We start from the raw sequence: 20,584 nt of genomic DNA, 5'->3' as shown, positions 1-20,584 counted from the left end.
ATTATTAGATTCTGGTGTATAATATAGTGATTCAACTTCCATATAAAACTCAGTGCTCATCGCAAGTGCATTCCTTAATCCCTGTCACCTATTTAACTCATAACCCCCAACCATCTCCCCTTTGGTAATCATTAGTGTGTTCTCTATAGTTAGGTCTGTTTCTTGTTTGCCTTGTTTTTTTTCTATTTGCTCATTTGTTTTATTTCTCAAATTTCACATGTGAGTGAAATCATACAATATTTGTCTTTCTCTGACTGACTTATTTCACTTAACAATAATACTCTAGTTCCATCCATGTCATTGCAAATGGCAAGATTTCATTCTTTTTTATTTTTTATGAGTAATTTTCATATATGTATCTTAAATTTTTCATATATATATGTATATATATGGAAAATGATGAGGTATATATATACCTAGGATTAGTTATCATATCTAGGATTAGGGTTTGGTTTAGGACCAGAATAAGGGTTAGGGCCAGTGTGATTTTACGTGCCTATTATCTTGCAGTTCAGAGATATCTCCAGAGGGATAAGTTTAGGGTTAGGGTTAGGGGTTAGGGGCTAGGGTATATGTTTGGGTTATGATTAGGTTTTCACTTAAAGTAATGCTTTCTATCTACATCTATGTTGTTGCAAATGGGAAGATTTTGTTCTTTTTCATTGCTACGTAATATTTCATTATAGATGTATGCCAATTCTTTTTTTTTTTTTTTTTACCCTCAGATGTTGAATTAGGGTTAGTTTGGGGCTAGGATAAGAATTAGGGTTATGGCTAGGGCCAGTGTAAGGGTATGTGCCTGTTATCCTGCTGTTCAGAGACTTCTCTAGAGGGATAAGTTTAGGGTTAAGGTTATGGTTATAGTTCGGGTGAGGGCTTAGTGGTTCACAGTTAGGGGTTAGGGTTAGGCTTAGGGTTAGGATTAGGTTCGAGCTAGGGTTAGGGTGAGGGTGAGGGTATGTGCCTCATATCCTGAAGTTAAGAGACCTCCCTAGAGGTTAGGTTTAGGGTTAGAGGTAGGCTTAGAGGTAGAGTTTAGGGGTTACCAGTAGAGGTAGGGGTAGGGGTAGGTTTAGGGTCAGGGTTAAGGCTAGGGTCAGGGTTAGGGTTTGTGCATGGCATCCTGCTGTTCAGAGACCTTTCTAGAAAATGAAACCTCAGACTCCTGGTGGGTTGAGAATAAATTTGGCAACCATCCAGTGAGCTGTGATAAAGCAGGAATTAGGTGCTCTAAATACTTTTTTTAAATTAAGTTTTATTTAAATTCTGGTTAGTTAGTTTACAGTGTAATATTAGTTTCAGGTATAGAATTTAGTGCATCAACACTCCCATACAGTACCTGATGGTCATCACAATAAATGCACTCCTTAATCCTCACCACCTATTTAACCTATCTCCCCAGTTACCTCCCCTCTGGTAACCATCCATTGTTCTCTATAATTAACAGTCTTAAAATTTCTTAATTTTTTTAATATTCATTTTATTATTAGAGAGAGAGAGACAGAGAATGGGGGAGGAGGGCAGAGGGAGAGAAAGAGAGAATCCCAGGCAGGCTCCATGCTCATCACAGAGCCTGATGCAGGGCTTGATTCCATGACCTGGAATCATGACCTGAGTTGGACATTCAACTGACTGAGCCACCCAGGTGCACCAAACCTTAATTTCTTAACAAATGTTCCTGCATTTTCATTTTGTACTGGCCCCACACATTCTGTAGCCTGTTCTTGCTGTGGATGATACCACTTGTACAGCAAGATAGGTAATCAAACTTGTTTCACCTGAAAATTTCTAGGCCATAAATTTGGTTAATCCCACAATTGGAATCCCAGAAGCTCTGTAAAAGATTTAGGCATATACATTGGCGCTGGCTAGTAATGTCAGAGAAGGACAGCTGCTTGGACTACATCGAGATGGGTGCCTGTGGAGCTGGTCATCTCACTTTTAAATATTTGCCAGCTGGCTTTCTGGGCTGATAGTCTATGTATGGAAGAAGTCTTTCTCACTGGGTAGCCTCTTGGCCAGGAAGTGAGAGTATCATAAGCCTGCAAACCTTTTCATTTGTCATTCCTGGACAGTGTCTTGTATTTTGGGTCTGTGTGGTTAGGTTCTTCCTTTGAGGCCACCATGGACCAGGTTAGACACTGGTTAGGCTGCCCATCTAGGACATCTAGGGAAACCTAGATCTTAAGGGAAGAATCAAACCAGGAAAAGTGTTTCAGTAAGAGTTGTTTATTAGTTGCAAAGCCACGGTGGAGTGGAGATAGTACAGCCAGGGGGAAACCAATCTCTAAATCTGGGAGAGATAAGAATGCTTATTTGATGGAACGGATCAAGAAAGCACCTATAGTAAATTGGCATCAAGATTGGTGGACAGGTGAATAAGAAGATGGAACCAGGAACGAGGGGTGGAATGGTTTGGTGTAGTGGTTTAGGAAACTGGGTATATGAAAAGGTTTTCCTTTTATGTGAAACCTGGTGTAACAATGAAGCCTGAAAACAGCTCATTAAAGTCCCCACAAAGGGTGACGGTGAGAGTGTGATGGTTATTTTGTTTGCCTTCAGATCTATTGCCCACCCTTCACCACCCTACTCTGTGGCCCAGAAAGCTGACCTCTCGAGAACCCATCACCTGGGCTCCTTTGCTCTCCGGCTTCCATGTGACTCAGTCACTAGGAAGCACCAGCAGGAGATTAGACGGCAGATGGGGAGAGAAGTCTTATTTCTGCCTGTTTGGCTATTTTTCTGGCTACGGTCATATCCTCTTACTAGAGTCCTTCCCAAACAGATCTTCTCCCACAGCTCTGTGTCCACTTGCATCCAGATACACCATTCACCCAGTCATCACACTTTCAGGCCTTGGTACTTCTTTTTCCTTTGTTGATAGTCCTGTTGTTGCTGCTCATGCCACAGCTTCCCTTAACCCTGCTCTGGCCTCTGGCAGTAGCCTCTTTATCATAAAGTTTCTTCAAAACCCCTTTGTTGAGACTTCTTTTCTTACCAGGACCCTGATCAATGAGGTTTCTACCAGTGAGGTTTCTACCACATTGGCATTCATGCTCTTGCTGCTCCCTTCATTCAGCACTGCTCAGGATAATTACAGACTATCTTGCTTTGCTGGCTTACATGACAGAGTCAAGGCAACAGCATTGTGGTTCTGTGGATGGAGCGCAGCTCTGGTTGCCCAAGGCTGGCACCCAATTCCAGGTTTCTGAACTTGCAGTTGTGTGTCTTTGGGTTTTTCACTCAAATTCTTTTTAGCTTTGGTTTTTGTCTTCTGCAAGAGTGACATAATAATGCCACCCTTATTTAGTGCAAGGCTGTGGTGAAGCTCAGATGAAATATTTATAAAATGTATAAGTGAGTTTTTAATTTGCAATTGTGATTTCAGCCCATGACAGCATTCACTCTGCTGGTCTCAGAATACAGTATGTCTAAAAACCAAGAATTTGTTGCATTTGATATTTTGATGCCTTTTTATCACAAGTATGAGCTCTACTTTTGAGAATTTGGATGCTTTCAAATCTGATGGGTCATAAAATCAGATAGAGCAAGAAAGAATTTATGGAACTTGGCAAGGATAGCTGTGCTGACAGTTTTCGTATCTTTCAGATTGTAATTATGCAAGAGTCAAGCTGATATGTGAGATGGAAGAATAGAAAATAAAGGGCTAGAAGTTTGTACATCTCTGTGGCTCTGTTTCATTTCCTAGGGCGGTGGTTCCCAAACGTGGTCCCAGAACCAGCAGCATCAACATCACCTGGACCTTTTTAGAAATGCAAGTCCTCAGGGTTAGCAGTCTGTATTTTTTTTTTTTTTGAGGGAGAAAGACAGAGAGCAAGCAGGGGAGGGGCAGAGAAAGAGGGAGACACAGAATCTGAAGCAGGCTCCAGGCTCTGAGCTGTTAGCACAGAGACTAACATGAGGCCCGAACTCACGAACCATGAGATCATGACCTGAGCTGAAGTTGGACTTTTAACCCACTGAGCCACCCAGGGGCCCTGCAGCATTCTGTGTCTTTTAAAAGCTCCCTAGGTGCTTCTCTGGTGCACACTAATGTTTGAGAACCATTGTCCTAGGGGTAGAGGCTTTGCGAGATCTGGGATACCTCCCACACATGGTCAATAAGTGAAAAGAAACCCACTGCCCAAGAGAGACACTTATGTATGTAATCAATGGACTAGGTGAAGTGGGTTGAGTAACTTTGTATTTCCCAATTGATGTGTGAGGGTTTTTGTTTACATGACCTATTTAGTTTTCCACTTACATAGATGTTACGCTGACTTAAAAGTAATTAAATACGAGCTTCATGCTCATAAATATGGGACACTCTCATTATAATAATTTGTTTTTACACTAGTTTGGCTACAGTATGGGTCAAATTACAAGTGCTGAAAACATAATTACTCAAATAATTGGTCAAAAAAACCAATTTTGGTCACCGAGTTAGTTAATAAGGCAAGTTTTCTGTTTCCCAAGTCAGCTTTTAAGAGTAGTTTGTTTTAATCATAGTTCTTTATATTTACCTGAAGTTGGACTCATTCATTTACTCCTGTAAGATTCTGTGAGGCAGGGTCAGGTAAGTGGTTGCCTACTTATATTTGTAGATCATTAATGGGGTTCAGAAATAGAATCTACCATATATCTCATGGTAATTTTGGAGTTAAATTAGTTTGAATTCTAATCCTGATTCTGATGTACCTGTCACTCACTATGTATCTTGAGTAAAATTTTTGAGCTTCTTTTTGTTTTTTTCAGTCTGCAAAATGATGAGGATGAAGGTATGTAAAATGCCTAGCCCAGGGCTTGGTTCATTTTTTCGTAGTTCTCTAGTCATGTATTGATCATCATTTTCTCTTCTATTTAACAGCTGGATGCATTTGCTCAATTTTTTATGAAAGATGGTTGTAAGACATTGAAATTTTTGTACCAAGAAGGAGATGTCCCTGGTATTGGTAAGGATGTTTTATGAGGGCAATGTGCTGGGTGTTAATTAATGTTAAAGTGTAGCATATCTTTTCTCTTGTGCATAGACAATCCTTTATTCATATAGAAAATTTACCGGAAGTTCATGTGTGAAAAACAGAGTGTCTTAAAACAAATTTTTTTTAACGTTTATTTTTGAGACAGAGAGAGACAGAGCATGAACGGGGGAGGGTCAGAGGGAGAGAGGGAGACACAGAATCCAAAACAGGCTCCAGGTTCTGAGCTGTCCGCACAGAGCCCGACGTGGGGCTTGAACTCATGAACCGCGAGATCATGACCTGAGCCGAAGTCGGACACTTAACCGACTGAGCCACCCAGGCGCCCCAAAGTGTCTTAAAAACAATACATTTTCAGTCCAAATATGTATTTCAGGCATTAGTATAATGATTTAAGGAGAAAATATACTTCTAGAAGTCACTGGTATCTCCTGGGGTACACATTTTCACTAGAATTTAATTGCATTCTCCCTCAAACAGGTGGAGCCATTTTGCACACAGGTTTTCAGATAACTAGTAATAGTTGTGAAACCACATGAGAACTCAGCAGCTGTCCCTGTGGTCCTGGGTCAGCATCTTGTGTCTGCTGCAGCTGTCACAATATCTGGCTTCCCTTACTATTCACAGTACCCTGAAATAATTAACCCTTCATCAGGATGTGAAACTGTTGTGTTAATAACTAGGGCCATCCTTTTGGTCTTAGGCTACTTATCTTTGAAATCCTGTGGATTGTCCCTTCTATTGGTTCTTTCTTACTTTTCTCCTCTGCTGCCTTTAGGTGAGGCTCATATCTCATGCCTGCCCTAGTATTCCATATTGAAAACCAGTATCTCTGAAACCAGATTCCCTCTCTGAAGTTCACACTACTTATTCCTTTAGAAGTAAACCTTGTATTCCATTATATCTATCTATCTATTTATCTATCTATCTAGATATAGATATAGATAGATATGAATATATATGTATGTATAATTTGTAAAATGTATAAGTGAATTTTTAATTTGCAATTATGATTACAGCCCATGATAGCATTCACTCTGCTGGCCTCAGTGTGAGCAGGGGAGGGGCAGAGGAAGAGGGAGACACAGATCTGAAGCAGGCTCCCCTTTATCAGGAAGGCCTAAATTTATCTTATATCTTATCAGCCAGAACTGTGTCACACTACAACCATAGGATTAGGGAGGTTGAGAAAGCAGTTGTCTCTTTGGGAATGTATCCATTGCTAAAGGAGACAGTGGGTGTTCTTACCAAGGCAGGAGGGGAGGGAGGTTATTAGGGGTAGAGTACCAACCTCCATGAATGAGCAATTGAGCTCTTCCATTGCTACATACTGTGTATCAGGGTTCTTTGGTTGCAGGCCGTAGAAATAGACTCAAGCATATATAAGCAAAAAAAAAAAAAAAGTTTGGTTTTTCACAAAATTTAGAACTAGTTGAACCACTAGGCCTCGGGAAGGACAAGAACAGAGCATTTACACAGATTTCAGGGCAATTTCAGGGATTTCTCAAATCCCCTTTTACCTTTGGTGTCTCCAATCAGAATTTATATTCTTGCAGAGAGTTTAATTTATCTAGTTTGCATTTCCCCCACAGGGCTCTGACACTGGTGTCTTCCAAAATCACAGGACAGAAAGAATCCCCCACACCCAAAGGAGGGAAGGCTGGGAAGAAAAACGATTTTCATGGTTTTGAGAAAAATTTAAAATTTAAAATTTCTTTTATATCACATTCTAAATTTGGTTGTTGTTGTAAATAGGAAGACTGTTGATTTTGCTTTTCCATATTACAACCAAGCACTGTCAACAATAGCCATATTATGGGCAGAGCCCAAATGTCCATTGGTTGATGAATGGATAAAGAAAATGTTGTGTGTGTGTGTGTGTGTGTGTGTGTGTGTGTGTGTGTATACATATATACATATATATACACATATATACATGTATATAATATACATATATACATATGTATATATATATCTAATATATACATACATATATGTAATGGAATATAACTTGGCAATCAATAAGAATGAACTCTTGCCATTTGCAACAATGTGGATGGAAGTAGAATGTATTATGCTAAGTGAAATAAGTCAATTAGAGAAAGACAAATATACAATTTCACTCATATGTACGATTTAAGAAATAAAACAGATGAACATAGGGGAATGGAGGGAAAAATAAAGTAAGATAAAAACAGAGAGGGAGGCTAACTATAAGAGACTCTATAGAAAACAAACAGTGTTGATGGAGGGGAGGTAGGTGGGGGGATGGGCTAAATGGGGGGATGGGCACTAGAGAAGGGTGCTCATGTTAGAGATGAGCATTGGGTGTTGTATGTAAGTGATGAATCACTAAATTCTACTCCTGAAACCAATACTATACTATATGTTAACTAATTTGAATCTAAATAAAAAATAAGTAAAATAAAAATTACAACCAACCATCTAACAAAATTATTATATTTTTAATAGTTTTTAAAATTAAATGATTCTTGGGCGCCTGGGTGGCTCAGTCAGTTAAGCGTCCGACTTCAGCCAGGTCACGATCTCGCAGTCCGTGAGTTCGAGCCCTGCATCGGGCTCTGGGCTGATGGCTCAGAGCCTGGAGCCTGCTTCCGATTCTGTGTCTCCCTCTCTCTCTGCCCCTCCCCCATTCATGCTCTGTCTCTCTCTGTCCCAAAAATAAGTAAACGTTAAAAAAAAAATAAAAAAATAAAATTAAATGATTCTCATCCAAACCAGGTCAAGGAAGAATTTAACATAATTTGGGTGCTATGAGTGTAGTTAGTAGGGGACTAAATCTTCTCTGCGGAGTCAGTGAAGGCTTCCAAGAGCTAGTGTTTCAGCTGAGATTTGAAAGGTGAGTAGGAATAGAGAGGCAGAGGGTTGGAGATGGGATAGAATAGTTTGTGTGAAGACTTTGAAGGGAGAAAAGTGCAGAGCTCAGGGAAAGAAAACTGAGGAGGCTGCACTTTAAGAATTTCAATTATTGATATCTTTTTGTAGACAAAAAAACCATTATTCCACAATCATATCAAAAATTGCTTACGGTAAAGTAAAGCAAGAAACCACAGTGTATGCTCCATGGTAATTTGTCACATTTGATCAGTTATGTGATCATACACTAAGTTCTTGATTTTTGTTTTCAGAATGTGGTCGAACTATTGCTGGAGCAACCAAAGGGGCAAAAATGATGAGATTGTATATAGACAATGCAGCCCCCGAGAAACTAAAAGGACTGTGTATATTTTTTGTTCGCTGTCACAATGATATTGCTATAAATGTTAAAAATATTCATGAGGTATGTTTACATCTTTTCCAAATATATGGTTAAATGTTTTTTTCCAGCTTAATTGATATGTAACCGACATGGAATATTGTGTAAGTTTAAGCTGTATAACATGTTGATTTAATACACTTAGCTTTTGTGAACTGATCACCACTGTAGCATTAGCTAATGCTCCATCATCTCACATAATTACCTTTTTTTGTTTTTGTTTTTGGTGATGACATTTAAGATGAACTGTCTTAGCCACATTCAAGTATATATTACAGTATTAACTATAATCACCACGCTGTACATTAGATCCCCCAAACTTATTCATCTTATAACTGGAAGTTTGTATCCCTTGACAAACATTTCCTGATTTCCCCTACCCCACAGCCCTTGGTAATCAATATTCTACTCTCTGTTTCTATAAGGTCAACTTTTTTAGATTCCACATATAAGTCTGAGTGTACAGTATTTATCTTTCTCTGTCAGGCTTATCTCACTTAGTATAACGACCTCAGATCCATCCATGTTGTCTTTCAGGCAGGATTTCGTTCCTTCTCATGGCTAAATAATTCTCTCTCCCTGTCCCTCTCCCCATCCCCCAAACTCCAAAATTTTTTTTTTAATTAAAAAAATAAAACATAGGGGAAAAGTTCCTTGACATTGGTCTTGACAATGGTTTTTTGGTTATGTCTCCAAAAGCACAAGCAACAAGAGCAAAAATTAATAAGCAGACTACATCAAACTAAACAGTTTCAACACAGCAAAAAAAAAGTTAATAAAATGAGAAGGCAACCTATGGAATGGGAGAAAATATTTGCAAACCATCTACTTCATTGGGGGTTAATATAAAATATATAGAGAGAATTTGTGCAACTCAATAGCAAACAAACAAATAATCCAATTAAAACATGGGCAGAGGAACTGAATTGACATTTTTTCAGAATCATCCAAGTAACTAACAGGTACATGAAAAGATGCTCAAAGTCAATAATCATCAGGGAAATTAAAATCAAAACCACAATGAGATATCACCTCATACCCATTAGAATGGTTATCACCAAAAAGACAAGAGATAGGGACACCTGGCTGGCTCAGTCAGGGGAGCATGGGACTCTTGATCTCAGGGTCATGAGTTTGAGCCCCAGATTGAGTGTAGGAATTACTTAAATAAGTAAATAAACTTAAAAAAAAAAAGACGAGATAAGTGTTGGTGAGAATGTGGAGAAAAGGGAACCCTCATGCACTATTGGTGCAGATGTAAATTGGTACAGCCACTATGGAAAAAAGTATGGAGGTTTCTCAAAAAATTAAAAATGGAACTGCCATATGATCCAGAAATCCCACTTCTGGATATATATCTAGAGGAAATGAAATAAGGGTTTCAAAGAGATATCTTCATCTCCAGGTTCCTTGCAGCATTATTCACAATAACCAAGATATAGAAGCAACCTAAGTGTACAACTGTGGATAAGTGGATAAGGAAGGTACGATAAATATACACGATGGAACATATATCATGTCCAGTGTGGAGCCTGATATGGGGCTCAATCCCACAACCATGAGATCATGACTTGAGCTGAAATCAAGCGTCAGACACTTAACTGACTGAGCCATCCAGGCACTCCCCTATGTTTATTTCTAGGAGTTTTATGGCTTCAGGTGTTGTGGTTAAGTCTTCAGTTAATTTTGAGTTAATTTTTGTGAATAGTGTAAGATAGAGGTTAAATTTCATTCTTTTGCATCTAATTATCCAGTTTTCGTAGCAGTGTTTATTGAAGAAGACTATCCTCTCCTCATTGAATATTCTTGGCTCTCTTGTCAAATTTTAGTTGAATGTACATGTGTGGATTTATTTCTAGGCTCTTGATTCAAATCCATTGGCCCATGTGTCAATTTTTATGTCAAGTATCATTGTTTTGATTGCTATAGCTTTGCAGTATAGTTTGAAATCAAGAAGTGTGATGCCTTCAGTTTTGGTTTTCTTTTTCCCCGTTAGGATTACTTTGGCTCTTGGGTGTCTTTTGTGGTTCCATACAAATTTTAGGATTGCTTTTTCTATCTGAGGGAAAAACACCATTAAAATTTTGATAGAGATTGCATTGCATCTATAGGTGGCTTTGGGTAATGTGGACATTTAACAATATTTATTCTTCCCATCCATGAACATGGGATATCTTTCCATTTTGTCATCGTTGATTTCTTTCATTAATGTCATAGTTTTGAGATCTTTCACCTCCTTAGTTAATTTTATTCCTAAGAATTTTATTGGTTTCAATGCTATTGTGAATGGGATTGTTTTCTTTATTTAATTTTCAGATGATTTGTCCTTCATATGTAGAAACATAACTAATTTCTGTTTTTTTATTTTGTACTCTGCAACTTTACTGGCAATTTTTCTAACAGTTTTTTGGGTGGTGTTTTAGGATTTTCTATTTACAATATTATATCATCTGTAAACAGAGGTAATTTTCCTTCCTTTTCAATTTGGATGACTTATATATATTTTTTCCTTTTCTAATTGCTCTGCCTAGGATTTCCAGTGTTGTGTTTATCTTTTTTTTAAGTTTTATTTATTTATGTTGAGAGGTGGGGGAGAGGCAAAAAGAGAGGGAGAGAGAGAATCCCAAGCAGGTTCCACACTGTCAGCCTGGAGCCTGATGTGGGGTTCAGTCCCACGAACCACGAGATCAAGACCTGAGTTGAAATCAAGAGTTGGATGCTTAAGTGATTGAGCTACCCAGGCACCCCTCCAGTGTTTATTTAATAGGAGAGGTGAGAGTGAGCACCCTTATCTTTTCCCATTATTTTTTCTCTTTTAGAGAAAAAGTTTTCCACTTTTCACTGCTGGTTCACTGGTAAGTGTGAGTTTGTGATATGTGGCCTTTATTATTTTGAGGTCTGTTCCTTCTGTATCCAATTTCTTAAGAGTTTTTTTTTATTATTATGAAAGAGTGTTGTATTTTGTCTAATGCTTTTTCTGCATCTGTTGAAATGATTACATGCTTTTTATCCTTCACTTTGTTAATGTGGTGTATCATATTTATTCATTTGTATATGTTGAACCATTCTTGCATCCCAGGGATAATCTCACTTGGTCATGATGTATGAGGCTTTTAATGTGCTGCCGAATTGGTTTGCTAGTATTTTGTTGAAAATTTTGCATCTCTTTTTTAGGGATATTTTTCTTTTGGTAAGTGGGGTATTGGTAATTTTCTTGTAGTGTGCTTATCTGGCTTTGGTATCAGGATGATTCTTGCCTTGTAAAATGAGTTTAGAGTGTTCCCTCTTCAATTTTATGAAAGAATTTTAGGAGGATTGGCATTCATTCTTCTTTAAGTGTTTGGTAGAATTTACCAGTGAAACCATCTGGTACTGGATTTTTCTTTGTTGGGAGGTTTTTGATTGCAGGTTCAATCTCTGCTTGTTATTGGTCTGTTCAGATTTTCTGTTTCTTCATGATTCAGTCTTTGTAGATGGTATGTTTCCAAGAGTTAATCCATTTCTTCTAGGTTGTCCAATTAGTGTGAATATAGTTGTCTATAGTTGTTTCTTTGTTTTCTTTCTTTCTTTTTTAAATTAAGTAATTTCTATGCCCAATGTGGGGCTTGAACTCATGACCCTGAGGTCAAGAGTTGCATGCTTTACAGACTGAGCTAACCAGGCATCCCCATAGTTGTTTCTTATGGTCCTTTGTGTTTCTGTGGTCCTAATGTTTCCTTTATTATTTCTGATTTTATTTATTTGAGTCTTCTCTTTTTTTTTCTTACTCTTCCTAACAGTTTTGGTTATCTTTTCACAAAACAGCTTTTAGTTTTGTTGATCATTGCTATTGTTTTTCTGATCTCTATTTCATTTATTTCTGCTCTTTTCTTTGTTATTTCCTTTCTTCTGCCAACATTGGGCTTAGTTTGTTCTTCTTTTTCTAGTTCCTTGATTGTAAGGTTAGGTTGTTTAATATCTTCCTTTTATAATGTAGACATGTATTGCTTAAGCTTCCCTCTTAGAACTGCTTTTGCTGCATCCCAAACCCTATAGGTTTTGGTATGTTATGTTTCCATTTTCATTTGTTTCAAGATATTTTTTAATTTCCCTTTAGATTTCTTCTAAAGAAACACAACCCACTGATTGTGTGAAGTGTGTTAATTCTCACATATTTGTGAAATTTCTAGTTTTTCTTTCTTTTGTTATTGATTTCTAGCTTCATAAAATAGTGACTGGAAAAAGAAACACTTGGTATGATTTCAGTCATCTTAAATTTGCTGTTTTGTGGCCTACCATAGGATCTCTCCTGGAAATGTTCCACATGCATTTGAGAAGAATATATTCTTCTGCTATTGGGTGGAATATTCTGTATATGTCTGTTAGGTCCATTTGGTGTAAACTACAGTTCAAGTAAAATATTTCCTTGTTTCTTTTCTGTCTGGATGAACTAACCACTGTTGAAAGTAGGGTATTAAAAGTCCTCTACTATTATTGTGTTGTGTGTTTCTCCCTTCAGATCTGTTAGCATTTGGTTAATGTATTTAGGTGCTCTGTTGTTGGGTGCATATATATGACTGCTTTATCTTTTTGATAAAGTGACCTGTGTATCATTGTATAATAACCTTTTTTGTCTACTGTTATTGTTTTGGCTTAAAGTCTATTTTGTCTGATATAAGTATAGCTACTTCTGCTTTCTTTTCGTTTCCATTTGCATGGCATATTTATTTTCTCTTTTCACTTTGTGCCTCTGTATGTCCTTAAAGCTGGAGTCAGTCTGTTTTAGGCAGCATATAGCTGTTTTGTTTTTGTATCCATCCAGCCACTCTGTGTTTTTTGATTGGTGAATTCAATCCGTTTACAGTTAGAATAATTATTGATATGTAAAGGGTTACTAATGCTATATTATTGGTTGCTTTTTGTTGTTTCATACTTCCATTTTTTTTCTTTTTCCCTCTGTTTCTACTTACCTTTGTAAATTGGTGTTTTTCCATGTGGTATGCTCTGTTCCCTTCCTTTTTAATCTTTTGTGAATCTACCCTAGATTTTTGCTTTGCTGTTACCATGAGGCTTACATAAGACATTATAGCTATAACACTTTATTTTATGCTGATAACAACTAACTTTAATTGTATGCAAAAACTCTATCCTCTTACTCCTCCCTTTTATGTTTTGATGTCACAATGTATCTCTTTTTATACTGTATATTCATTAACAAACTTTGTAGCTATAGTTATTTTTATTACACTCATTCTTTAACTTTTATACTAGAGCTACATGGTCAACACCATTCATATTTACAGTGTTAGAGTATTCTGAATTTGACTATATACTTACCTTTTTTAGGGTATTGTATGTTTTCATATGTGTTCATGTAAATAATTAGTGTCCTTTCATTTCAGCTTAAAGAACTCCTTTCAGCATTTCTTGTAAGGTGGATCTCATGGTGATGAATTACTTCAGCTTTTGTTTGTCTAAAAAAATCTTTCTCTCTCCTTCATTGCTGAAGGGTAATTTTGCCAGATAGAGTATTCTTGGTTGGCATTTTTTTTTCTTTCAGCACTTTGAATATATGGTTCCACACATTCCTGGCTTGTCAGGGTTTGGCTAAGAAATCTGTTTTGGCAACCTTGGAGGCTTCTCTTCTAAGTTACAAGCTTTTTTTCTCTTACTACTTTTAAGATTTTCTCTTTGTCTTTGAGTGTTGGCAGTTTTATTATAATGTGTCTTGGAAAGGATCTCATTAAGTTGGTTTTGTTTGGTGACCCATGAGCTTCGTGAACTTGGATATCTAAATCTCTCCCCAGATCTGGGCTTTTCTCAATCACTGTTTCTTTAAATAAGCTTTCTTTCCCCTTCTCCCTCTCTTCTTTTCCTAAAATTTCAATAATTTGCAGATTGGTACTTTTGATGATATTCCATAGATCACACAGGTTTAATGTTTTTCATTCTTTTTTCTTTGTTATCCTCTGAATAAATTCAGAGTTCCTGTCTTTTATCTCACAGATTTTTTCTTCTGCCTGATCCATTCTATTGTTGATGACCACTGTTGCACTTTTCATTTCTTTGTATTCCTCAGCTCCAAAATTTTTGATTGGCTCTTTTTTCATGATTTCTGTCTCTATTAAATCTCTTGTTTTGTTTATGTATTTTTTTCATGATTTCATTGAATTATCTTTCTGTGTTTTCCTGTAGTTCACTGAGTTTCCTTAAAACAGCTTTGTTGAATTCTTTATCATGTGAATTGCAAATTTCCATGTCTTTTTTTTGCTAGAAAATTATTGTGATCCTTTGGTGGTATCACATTCCTTAAAGTTTTGTATTGCTGTCTTTGCCTTTGATGTAGTAGTCATGTCCCTTAGTCTTTACCATCTTTGGGAGAAAAATATCTTCCCTCAGCCCTGTTGGTGATTCTGCGGCTCTCAGAGACCTTCTGTGGATAAACCTGCTCTACACTTCTTTATCCCTTTTGTGGAGGAATTCTTAAGCTTGTATGCCTTCTCTCAATCCTGCAGTGCACCAAGTTGACAACCTCCCTTTTGTTTTCCCATAGATGATGCTAAAGCTCAAGTTTGTGATCTCCCCCCTAGCCAACAAATTTGGGCTGGCTTTCTTCATGTAGTCCCTAGCCATCTGCCAAAGTGTGCTCTCACTGCTGCCATCAGGAGCATGCATGGGGAGCCAGCCACAGGGTAGGGGGCATTGTGTGGCTGAGGCATGCTGAGAGCTGGGGGCGCCCATGGGCCAGTTGGGGAATCCATGTGCCAGATGTTTTCAGTGGCCATGCTGGGCTTCCGGTGGTGGGCTCCTTGATGGAATCTGTGGTGGAGTTAGTAGTATCTGCTTCCCTTTAGCGCCTTCCTAGAGTCTTATCTGCCACTCTCTCAGCTTGTTTATGCCCACACCCCCCTGTCCCCTAGCCATGCAGCTCATGATTTAGTACTCTGGATGGGGTGGGAGAGAAATGAGCCTCTTTGGCAGCATCCTACATAGCTGGGGACGCTGGATGCTCATTTACATGTTCTCATTTGCCCCTACAGGAGAAATTAAAGGCTGAGAAGATCTCCCTTGGTCCTAAGCTGTGCAGCCTTGGGGGAGGGGTGATGTGGATAAAGTCAAGTCTTTCCTCTTACCTTATCCGGTGCACTCAAACTCATATTTTTTTGCTTCAACTGTGTGCAGTAACTTCTCTTCTGGAAATCTGGACTTCCACAAAGGCTCTTGTGTCCATGGGTGATTAATAGTGCTTTCCATGGGGTTCTAGGACAGTGTCTGAGAGGGGTTAGAGCTGGTTCATGTCCACTGCAGGTTTCACACCTAGACTGAGGTCTGGATGCCTGTTCTCTGATGCATGGTGGGTGAGACTCTTCCTGAGTTCCTTGACATATGGTGCTGGATCGCAGAGCTCCCACAAAGCCACTTTTGTCCATTGATAAAAACCAAATTATTGTTTTTTGTTAGGGGACAGAAACAAAGGACATCTTATTCTACCATGTGTTGACGTCACCAGCCTGTAGTTAAACATTGAATGTATTATCATAGTTACACTTTTACTTTACTTTCTCTCCTTTCTGTATATAGGACTGATTTGAGTTCCAAGAAAATGTATTCATGTATTCAGGATAACTGAGAAATTACTATAGTAGAATGAAGTGATATTTATCCTTTAGACACTGCTTTTAAAATTCATGAAAATTCCATTTCTTCTAGATGGTGTGCAAATAATTTCCATCCTTCCATTTACTGGGAAGGAATTTAATGTTGTTCACATTATTTTGAGTATTAGTTATTTTAATTTCTTCATTACTTAATATTTTAACTATTTAATAGTTTAGAAAGACTTATCTAGTGCTTATCTAGTCCTGGGAAGGCAGCTTGATGACATGGGAAAAACAGCAGTTTTATTCAGATAGACCCAAATTTGTCACCTACCCTAACCACTGACCAGTGGAGTGTTCCTTGACAGGTTGCTTTTCTTTTCTATGACTTAGGTTTTTACATTATTAACTTGGAAATAGTAATACCCACCTTGCAGGATTGTTGTGAGACTAAATTATAATATTAGCAAATTCTTATCTTGCTAAGTAACAAATCCACCCTAATTTTTCTCCTTTTCTGTTTATGACAAAAAATGGCTTTAAGAGAGGTTGTTTAGCTTGGTTTTCAAGTCTAGGTTGGGAATCATTTCCCTGTGACTCCTTGTAGATACTGCATTGTCTTCTGGTATCTCTTGTGGCTGATTAAGCCTCTTCTGTAAATGTGCTTCATAGGTGATCTGTCTTTTCTTTCGGTTTGATTTTGTTCTTTGTCTTTCAAACAGTTTCACCATGATGTCTCCAACCATGTGCACGTGTTTCCCCAGTGTGTCTTCCATTTCACTAATTCTCCCTTCAACTTGTTTGTAACAACTCATTCTTTTTTATAAGTGAGTTTTTATGTTTGTCACAGTTGTATGCAATTTTGAAAAACATGTTTATTTATTTTGAGAGAGAGAGCACGAGCAAGCACACAAGCGGGGGGAGGGACAGAGAGAGAAAAGGTGCAGCCAATGCAGAGCCAGAGGTGGGGCTCAGTCTCACAAGTGGTGAGATCATGACCTGAGCTGAAATCAAGAGTTTCACGCTTAACTGACTGAGCCACTGAGGCACCCCGGTATGCAGTTTTAAAAAAGGAAGAAATTCTGTAAGTCTTGTTATGAAAACTTAAGTCTATCTCACTGTCCAGGAGCAACCATTAATCTCTCAACAGATTCTTTCATTTGCCTCCATATCTCTAAATGGTGTGCTCTGATTGCTCCTTTGCCAGGTTAGACATTACCTATTGCCTTTTTTCTGTGGAAGATGAAGATTTAGCTCTTTTTTATCCTATGCCCCTCCTGCCATTTTCCATCCCTTTGTTCTTATATAACTATAACATAGTTATATTCTATTTCGCTTAGATAAATATTTGTTTACACCATTATAACTGTGTAAAACCAGTCGCAGTTGAGCATATGATATATCAGTGGTCCTCATAATGGTTCCCTAAACCCTTTCATGGAATGTGCAAGGTCAAAATGTATTATTATCATTATACTAAGACATTTGCCCTTTTTACTGTGTTGGCATTTGACTAATGGTGCAGAAGCAGTAGTAGGAAGGTGACTCCTTAGCACGAATCAAGGCTGTGGCACCGTACTGTACTTGTAGCTATTGTAGTCTTCACTGCCATACGCTCACAGTTAAAAAGAAATGTAGTGGCTTTTGGCAAGTTTTTTATCTTAATTTCTTGGCTTGGGATGTCCATGTCACTTAAATTGTATTAATTGAAATGTCACACTCATCAATGCTGGACTTCTGATTTCTGTGTATTTTATTTCTTGAGACTGATCAGTTTTTCCACTTAAAATTCTGGGCAGAGGGCTAATTTCATTGCTCTTTCCTTACTCTGATTGAGTTTTTCTAGTCTCATTTCCTGGGACAGGGCAATTTTCCACTAAGAACTTTATGCAGAAGGCTCAGCTTCATTTCCTCCACATTGTATAGGCTCCAGGTTGTCTCCTTACCTATGTTGAAAGTAAAGCACTGAGGAAAGTGTCGCCTTGATGAACACACATGGGAATGGTTAGAATGGGGGAAGAATATAAATTTGTTGATTTTAGAACTCTGATTTCCATGACTGCCTAAGTTTTCCTAATATATAGAAAGTATTGCCTATGCTTAATGTAATGAAAAATAGGTTATGATTTTCAGCTCTTTAATGGGATTAGCATATAACATTTGAACACCACCCTTTCAGGAAGTGCTATTTACTGTACTGGATGCATCAACAGGAATCCTTCCTGGGATTAGGAATATGCTGTCAAGTATATTTGTGCCAGCTATTCTTGCAACAAATAATTGGGGTGCTCTAAACCAGTCCAAGCAAGGAGAATCTGAAAAACACATTTTCACCGAAACCATCAACAGATACCTTTCATTTTTAGATGGTAGGTGCAAAATTTAACGTTTAGTACATTACTGAAAATGAGCAGATTAACTGTAAGATCTGTTATTAAAGATAAGCTTTAGAGGAAAACCGTTCCATCTTAAAAGAAAGTATTACACAAAATAATTATGAGACCTAGAAGTAAGAAATCAAATCGTTAGAACCTCTCATTTCCGGGGATCTTTGCAGGAGTAGGATATATTTTTAAAAAATTTTCCATTGTAGCAAGAAGATTCTATTCCTATGTTATTAATGAAAAATTCCACCATATTTAAAAATATTACTATATTATTAGCTCTTTCGAAAATATACAACTTTATTAGTTCATATTATTAAAATACATATTATTAACAAATAACCAAGTCAGAATCTAACAATCAGTTTGTATTTATGTTTCTCTAACATTTGAGTAATTATAGCTGGAACCACACATTGACATTAAACACCTCTTCTCAATATTGTTTCTTCTCTTTTAGGTGCTAGAGTAAGTATTGAGGGCACAGTTAAGTTAAAGAAGGTAGACAATGTCGATTTTTCCAAACTGCATACTTTTGAAGAAGTGACAGCTGCAGCCAGCAATTCAGAAATGGTTCGTCAGCTAGAGGATGTGCTGATGACATGGTACAGACAGATCGAACAGGTGAGCTAACTCAAGTATTACATCAGATGTGAGTTGTAGCTCTCAGCTGTGTCCTAGCCATTGCATTGTGTCCCTGAAAGTAAAGGGAAGAGGAATCTTGCAGATTCGTTTATGAAACTCAGCTTATTCTTGACTTCAGTGCAAAATCATTGTTCTCTGGGGGCCACTGAAAATCAATTTTAATTTTAAACATTTTAAATATTTTTAAATATTTAAATATTTTAAAAATATTTTAAATACCTAAAAATATTTTAAATATTTTAAATATGTCTCACTCTTAAGGAGGAACCGTAACCATATGGGTTGAGAATGAAAAAAATGAAGAATCAGGAATAGCCAGTGTTCATTCCAATACTTTATATATTGTTTATATTCTTCATAAGAGAAAAGAAGAGGATACAATGAAGCAACTATAGCCACAGTGCTAGACACTAAATAAATACCTCTTGGTTGATCAATGGAATTGTCTATGTTGACAAAGATGTTCAAACTAGGCTCATTCATGTCACTACTACAACTCTCTGGCCAAATAAATTTTCTCTGGCAGTAGGGAAAGCAACAATAAGAACGGGGCATATGTTAACATTCTGAGAGGTGCCAACCTACATTACCCATACTGCCCCAAATCAGGCACTATGCAATTGCTCTAAACTGAAAGAGACCTCTAGGAGCCAACTCACGGATCTCTAGTTCATGAGCACAGGTCAGTGGAGCTAGAGAAGAAAACGTTCAGTCAAGTGAAGACTAAGGCAAAAAAAAAATCTTAACTGAGTAAAAGCTAGAAAAAAGCACTTTCAATTTACCTCTCTTAGAACTATGTTAGAAGGAAGGAGGTGCAGTTGGAATGGAAAAATTGGAGGACTTTGGAAACTCCACCAGGGCCTGGAGTGCTGGTCACAGAATTTGTTCCAGGTGTCACTAGGAAATTGAAGTGGATAATAGAGCACCGCAGGACTTCTGTACCCACTTACTATGTCGCTGGAGGAAGGGGGAGCTGTAACCCATTGTGGAAATCAGGCTCTGTCCTACACAATGGCTGAGGAGATCCCCCCAGTTATTGCAATCAATCAATATAGATTTTCTTTCATGAAAATGAACAAGCAAAAGAAAATAGCTGAGATTTAGGGAGATTTAACAAGTTGAAATAAGAAAATCACATTGGGCAATTGCAGCAAATGGCTCCAATTAAGTAGAATCAATGCAGGAAATGGGAGAGATCTTTAATCTAAAATAAACATCTGAACCATGACATCTAAAATAAACATTGACCTTGTCATACGCAAAAATTAGTCAAGATAAATTATAAACATAAATTTGAAAGCTAAAAATGAAAAAAAAAAACAGATACACACGACAAATTGGATGAATCTCAAAAACACTGTGAGTGAACAAAAGCAACCCTAAATAAGTAATGTGAAAAATAAAACAAAACCTATAAATGAATCAGAACACAACATAGAGCTCTATTGATATCTTCTTAAGATACAAAACTCAGAAGCCATGAAAGAAAAAACTGACATATTTGACTACATAAAAACAATTTACCAACTTCCATATGTCAAAAATTACCATGAGCAAAATTAAAAAACGACTTTCTTGGAGAAAATATAATCAGCATATATAACAAAGAGTATCCATAATATGTAAAGATCTTCTTTACATCATTAAGAAATGGGCAACATTGAAAAAAAATAGGCCAAGGATATGAACAATGTCATTCAAGGAAAGTACATGGAGATATTT

At 37.4% G+C, this 20,584-nt stretch overlaps 1 protein-coding gene across 5 annotated transcripts in view; it reads left to right on the top strand.

Moving 5' to 3' along the window:
* Positions 1 to 20,584, top strand: part of DNAH8 (dynein axonemal heavy chain 8) — a 329,266-nt gene that overhangs the window by 14,746 nt on the left and 293,936 nt on the right. For 3 of the 5 annotated variants that reach the window (XM_053222854.1, XM_053222853.1, XM_027057830.2), the window contains 4 exons: positions 4,868 to 4,952; positions 8,129 to 8,280; positions 18,013 to 18,202; positions 18,678 to 18,841. In XM_053222854.1, coding sequence (XP_053078829.1) covers positions 4,868 to 4,952; positions 8,129 to 8,280; positions 18,013 to 18,202; positions 18,678 to 18,841 — 591 coding nt within the window. Of the gene's footprint in view, positions 1 to 4,867; positions 4,953 to 8,128; positions 8,281 to 8,332; positions 16,661 to 18,012; positions 18,203 to 18,677; positions 18,842 to 20,584 lie in introns of those variants that run through there. The other 2 variants (XM_053222855.1, XM_053222856.1) reach the window with 2 other exon arrangements.

Source organism: Acinonyx jubatus, chromosome B2 (genome assembly GCF_027475565.1).
Source record: "Acinonyx jubatus isolate Ajub_Pintada_27869175 chromosome B2, VMU_Ajub_asm_v1.0, whole genome shotgun sequence".
Taxonomy (NCBI): Eukaryota; Metazoa; Chordata; class Mammalia; order Carnivora; family Felidae; genus Acinonyx; species Acinonyx jubatus.
The sequence above is the reverse complement of the archived record's forward strand: the minus strand, read 5'-3'. Positions and strand labels throughout refer to the sequence as shown.